The sequence below is a fragment of the Nasonia vitripennis genome, chromosome 4, assembly GCF_009193385.2.
Source record: "Nasonia vitripennis strain AsymCx chromosome 4, Nvit_psr_1.1, whole genome shotgun sequence".
In the NCBI taxonomy this organism is placed as follows: Eukaryota; Metazoa; Arthropoda; class Insecta; order Hymenoptera; family Pteromalidae; genus Nasonia; species Nasonia vitripennis.
Genome location: NC_045760.1, coordinates 26,861,222 through 26,867,696, shown reverse-complemented (window position 1 = coordinate 26,867,696; position 6,475 = coordinate 26,861,222). Strand labels below are relative to the sequence as shown.

The 6,475-nt window shown below is 37.9% G+C and overlaps 1 protein-coding gene across 3 annotated transcripts; it reads left to right on the top strand.

Annotated features, from left to right (window-relative positions):
* Positions 1–348: 348 nt before the first annotated feature.
* Positions 349–6,475, top strand: LOC100123131 (arfaptin-2). 3 transcript variants are annotated; one of them, XM_016988379.3, is made up of 6 exons: positions 349–803; positions 1,382–1,582; positions 1,655–1,819; positions 1,896–2,217; positions 2,295–2,472; positions 2,554–6,475. In XM_016988379.3, the coding sequence occupies exons 2-6, from the start codon at positions 1,387–1,389 to the stop codon at positions 2,704–2,706; spliced, it is 1,014 nt and encodes a 337-aa protein (XP_016843868.1). In that variant the 5' UTR covers positions 349–803; positions 1,382–1,386; the 3' UTR covers positions 2,707–6,475. The 3 variants fall into 3 exon arrangements, with proteins under 3 accessions (XP_016843868.1, XP_016843867.1, XP_001606742.1); XM_016988378.3 differs by having other exon boundaries at positions 1,339–1,582; XM_001606692.6 differs by having other exon boundaries at positions 350–803; positions 1,335–1,582.

The window sequence follows — 6,475 nt, the reverse complement described above, 5'->3', positions numbered from 1 at the left end:
TATATATATATATATATATATATATATATATTGTTGCTTTGTTGGGGAAGGCGTTGCAATTCGCAGTGGGTGTATTACATCATGATGAAACAATCGAGTGTTGTTGTTTGGGTGTAACGATAAGCTTGTATCCTGAATAACTTCGTGATTGGAAAACGGGTGAAACGATTTCGAACGTGAAATTCGATTCGGTTGCTCGATAACGTTCGAAAGAATTTCGAACGTAAACAACAAAATTCCCAATATAACAAACGGTATACTCCCGACCTCTCTCTGTCGACTTCGATTTTTATGCGAGAAAAGCAGGTTCCCCTCGCAAGATATCATACCAAGCACGGATAAAACAGAGCTCAAACTAACCTCAAACCGATGCGTGCGCCGTTTAACCTCAAAAGATGCCGCCAGTCGTTGCTTCCCCGCTAAGCGACGACAGCGACGAGTAGCTCGAGCCCTCGACCTCGGGCCATCCACGGCCAGCTGAAAACCCTGCGAAGGATACTCGCGTCGTCCTCACGTCATCCGGAACGTAATCCGTCGAAAGTCTCTCCCGGACGCGACGCCTTCCACCGCACAAGTCCCTCGACCAACTGAAAGAAACCGAGCCACAACACATACATTCAAACGGCCAAGCGAACGCAGGAGCGAACTCGAGAAAATATAACCGAAGAACATCGCAGGAGCGTCCAACAACGCCCTGTGTGTGTAGGCAGTAGTAGTCGGTGCTTCTTCTGCTAGGCCTGTCAGTTCCAAACATGACGTCATGGGATCAGTTCTGCCGCTGACTTATTAGATTTGCGCGCACGGTGAGTCGTTTTTTTTTTTATTTCTTAATTTTCATACTTATGCTCGCGTGCATCAGGTCGTGTGCCAAGAGAGCTTACTGACCGGTGCGTGCGCCCTTTTGCCGTGTGGCAACTCTGTTATACTTGCACGCGATGATGGTCAGAGCTACTTCGACGATTAGATATACTTGTGTGTGATTGTGTTTGGTCACGTTTTAGTGGATTGAGCTTTTATTTTGGGGACAGTTTGTTTTGGATTCTCGTTCGCGATTTTCAAGTGCTTTGAAAGAGGCTTTGAATTTCTGGCGAGCGGTGCTTAACAGGCTTGTCCTAGATATTGACATAACGCATGCTGGTTGCATTAGAAATAACACATTGCATCATGAGCTTTCATTGTTTTCTAAGCAAGCCACGATTGGAGAGATTAAGAATTCGAAAAGTGTTTTACCTTTGATTTACAATAACAATTGCAAACAGTGTTATCCGAGCTCTTGCTAAATGTTTAATCGATAATCTTCTTGATTTTGAAATATTCATCCGGATATTTTCCAGGCAGCATACAGTTTTTTACAACTCAAGTAATCTAGTTATGTCACAAGTTACTATGTCATCTCCCGGAATGGAACGCAGTATTCATGAGATGTTGAAGGATGCCCCATCGCTCAACGAAAGCGATGCTGCAGTACACTCTGGAACACCTCCACCACATGTGCCCAATAATAATAGATCAAAAGAAAGTCAGCCAGCTACCAGACCAGCAACTATGAATTTAAGTCTTGGCACATATACGTCTCAATCGTGTAAGTTGTCCATTGACTGAATCGCGCTATGAAAGAATAAGAAAATTCATTGATCATAACAAATCTTTTTAGTAACAACGACTCCAAGTTCCCCTGTACAAAATGGAGACGCCGCAGCAATGCGTGCTGCGCAAAGCAAAATAGAAACAATAAAGAACTGGAGTATTTCTACCTACAAGTGCACTAAGCAACGTGTTTACGAAACGTTTGGAAAAACTTCCCGTACCATAGATTCTGGTAATTGTACATCTCTACCCAACATAAATAATAATGACAATCCACTTACACATCTGCTTTGTGTTTCAAATTTCAGAGTTGGAAACTCAGATAGAATTGCTGCGCGATACTCAGAAGAAATACTGCAACCTATTGAGATTATCCAGAGCTCTAGCATCCCACTTTCACAATGTAGTTACTACGCAGCACCAGTTGGGTGAAGCATTTTCAGAACTGGCTCAAAAGTCACCCGAACTGCAAGAAGAATTTCTATACAACGCAGAAACACAGAGAAATTTGACCAAAAATGGAGAGACACTCCTAGGGGCCTTAAACTTCTTTGTCTCGTCTGTCAACACGCTTTGCAACAAAACAATCGAGGACACATTACTTACCGTCCGACAATACGAAACTGCTAGGTAATATTTGACGATGCATATCGCACTCACGAAATTTTAGAAAGTTTAATGAATTTGTTTATCTTTGTTTATTACAGAATAGAGTACGACGCGTATAGAACAGATCTCGAAGCCTTAGCACAGGCTGCTAAGGCAGATGGAAATAATGTCGCTAGATTGGAAGAAGCTCAGCAAAGTTACGAGCTGCATAAACAAAACTTTGAAAAATTACGTTCGGACGTCTCCATCAAACTGAAATTTTTGGACGAAAACAGAGTAAGTTGTCGACTACTAACTGCAAGCTCAATATCTCGTCAATTTATGTGCTTGAATTATCACCATTGTTTTCATTCTTAGATCAAAGTGATGCACAAGCAACTCCTCTTATTTCACAATGCCGTGTCCGCCTACTTCTCCGGTAACCAGACAGCGCTGGAAGCAACGCTAAAGCAATTCAACATCAAGGTGAAGTCGCCAAACTCATCGTTGCCCTCCTGGCTCGAGCAGTAATTTGGACAGAGAGAGATATTCGATCGAATTTAACATTCCTGAAGACCCCTCAACGAATCCGTGGATTTAGATAATGCATATCTATATCGTAAAGGTAGACAGAGGAAGTTCGAAGAATTTAATCTTCGCTGAAAATGAGACAGATTGACGAGAAGATAAAAAAAAAATTTTAAAAGTAAATGGTTTATAGGGAAACTCGCTATTCTTGCACTCGAATATGTGGAAATATTTGTAGGTAGGATTTAAAAAAAACATTGTCTAAAAATGTACAGCACTCTCAAAAGTTTTACATTCTATTCTAACGGTTTTCGGGTAAAGTAATCGTGCAGTCGTCGATGTGACGGCAAAAAGTATATCAATTAACGACGAACTAAAAAAAAAAAGCAATCGACAAATGCTTGAGATTCTGAGCAAATTATAGTTAGTGGACGTAAATTTCGGTATGACGTATATATTTCATGTGTAACTGTCGAAAACTGCACTTGCTTGCCGGCGAAAAAGTATAGGTTGATACTGAAACTTGTGAGCGTTTCTATACAAAATGGAGACAATAAGTTCACATTGGGGTTCGATATTCACTAAAGCCTTTATTTTCAGTGAATAGCGAACTTTGATAGATTTCGGTTTTCTTAAATGACAGTCTCCTGTTTCTTCTATCACACATTACCGGAATATGATCGAAGCTTGCACTTGATATGATCGAGTTTTGACTGAAGTATCTTCAGCCGCAAAAAGGTAACATTCTCAATCAATAATTAGGTATGAGAACACAACACTAGTCAAGCAGTTCACGACTCTCATATATTGTTTATAACTGTAAAGTAATATCCTAATATTGTAAAAAAAATCAATTGAGAAATCGTTTAACCTTATAGAATATGTCTATATATTATCAAATTTTAAAAGTATTTAGGTTTGCCACATGAACCTACTGAGCTGAGTTAGTGTGAAAAAGTATTTGTACTTTAGTATTATTTGCACGTTTTGAAAAAAAAAGATTAAATGAAAAAATGCGATTTTCATAAATTCTCTGGTCAGTACAGTACTAAGTTCGCTTTATCATGTAACGCTAATTGTAATTATTTGCAATCATTTAGTAGTATAATTTGCAATTAATCATTATACGATATTTATTGCGCCCATTTTTTATTGATAAATTATGTGTAAAATCACAATAACAGATACATTTCTTAACAAAGATCTCATATATAAAAGAGTAACAAGGTATTATTATAACATAAGAGTTTATTGAAATTTAATCATTAATAGATTAGCTATACTCTTCAGTATTTTCAACGAACAACTATATTTTCGGCTCATTTTTCTGCTAGGAAAAAACTTGCAATCGATGTATCGACCTGTAAAATGAATTATGCTTCTTTGAAAAGTATACGTACATATATATTAGTATGACATCTATTCGACCTATTTTTATATCAAAGCAAAATCGACATTATCAAAAGTAATGGTTAAATTTCACAAAACGAACTCTTGCGACTATATAATGTAAATCGGAAAGACATTGTAAAGAAAAACCAATATGTTCCTTCACGTCTGTGTAGTTTGAAGCTTCGCCTTTGCATTTGGTTTCGACGAGAGCGAAGTCGAGATAATAGACACTCGGAAGTTTGCAGCACCGAAAAAAAAATGCTTATCTGCTTTTGAGAGGCACTCGTACACTCACACTCGCCTATATACATACACGAGATTATAGGAGAATGGACTTTGCGCATATTAATGAGACGAGTGAAGTGAATGCGGAGAGAAGCGAATTATTAGAAGTTTGCATATACAACTGAATGTGTTATATATATAAATATATTGATCGTCGAAAAAGAGCGAAAACGGAAGTAACGAGTTATACTAGACGCAATTACGGAGCGAATCATTTAATACATAATATTATACAGTTTGTTTTCTTATTCGTGAGAAACAAAGAAAGAAAGAAATGTACTGAGCCTGTATTGAGACTCGTTGAGTTTTTGATTCATTAAAAAAAACGATCATCATCGGTTTTTCTAAAAGACTGATTTTCTTTAAATACACGCCCCCCGCTCTTTATTAGCATTGCTTGTCCGTAGTATTACTTTTGTTGTAAATATCATACGCAACGTCCGTTTGTATTCGATGCATGTTTTTTTGTGCGTGTTATATGATTTGTAATTTTTGTATGATTTTTATGTGAGAAGAGAAAAAAAGGCATTGAAATAAAACCAGCGACTAAACACACACTGTATAAGCTTTGTAAAAGTCGCAAACCAAAGTTTTCAGTTGCACACCTATGTTATTATCGCTCATGACTATTTAATCCTACAAAAGCGCGCATATGGGCTCGTTAAAATTCAGTCGTATACACGCATATAACGATCGTCGCATAATGTACGTTTCGGGAGCAGCTAAAATTTCCTCTCGGCGTCATGGAGGCTTGCAATTGCAGGTTCCCTCTCTCTTCGACTCGCTGGAGTATCGACTGGGCCGCTGCTCCCCTGCGACTGCAGCAGCTCTTGGTGTAAGCTCTAGCGACTTCCCCTCCAGCAGTAGCTCAACATCGATCCGCTATTAAAAAGCCAGTCGGGGTATGCACACGTACACACCCTCGCATCAGGTGTGTAGAGAGCACAGCTGTGTCGATGAATGGCCGAGTCTACGTCGAGGAAAGCGTTGACGGACGCGGTTATTGCGGCTTTTTTATTTTATTTTTTTTTTTTTTTTTAGAGGGCTGGAGAGCTTTTATTTTTCGTCGAGGTGACGAACTTTTAGATGTACGAAAGACTAGGAAGATTTTTCATTCGAAATATTCAGTTTTACACGTAGAAAAATCGACAGAGTTAAATTGTTTGTGATTACAAAATTTATAGTGGATGTAACGATACTTTTGTAATTTGTTACTATACTTTTTTAGTAAAATTAAGTTTTGTCCTAATTTTTCCTATAAATTTATGAGTGCGATAACGAAATATTGTCGTGTCCCTGTACTTTTAGAGTTTGTGGTAAAATTCTGGAAATGGTTACCATATATTTTTCTTGGGGTAACAAGGATAGAGTATAGGTTGCGGTATGACAAAAAGAGGGAGAAGACGATGACTGAGATTTGTCAATTGCTCTTTATTAATTCATTATTATTATTTTTTTTTTCACGTACTCTGTGTGCACCGATTTTTTTCGACGTTTTTCTTTTGCATCATTACATAGTTGGGACTCTTCGATAACAATATATTTATATAACTTAATTTGTGGTAGCGCACTATACGTATATATATATATATATTCATCTTCGACACGTCACTCTTTTTATGAACCGCACTCGCGTAGTGTTTTTTCCTTAATTTTTCCCCCCTTTTTTCTCGAGCGATAATCATAATTTTTTATATTTATATAATATATATGTATATGTACACATACATAGTGGAAAAACATCAAACTCGCTTTTGTTTGTACGCTGCCGTGAGCCTTCGATTTTCAGACGCGCCTCAGAATGCAATATATTAATAATCGTTCAGTCATCTCTCCGTGTTTGTGTATGTTCCTGCAGCAAGTGACTTTTTAATTTTTAACCCTTACAATGTTATCTCGTGTACTTTCGCTATGTAACCCCGAATTGAACAGCTTCATTTTCTTGTATGTAACGTTGCTCAAACAGACTCCCATTTATTGCATGTATGTATGTACGTTCATTTTGTTTACGATAATAAAACACATCCACTCGCACGCACGACCAAAAAAAAAACATCCCTATGCTCTCTCACCTCGCTCGTTTTCCCGTTTTTCG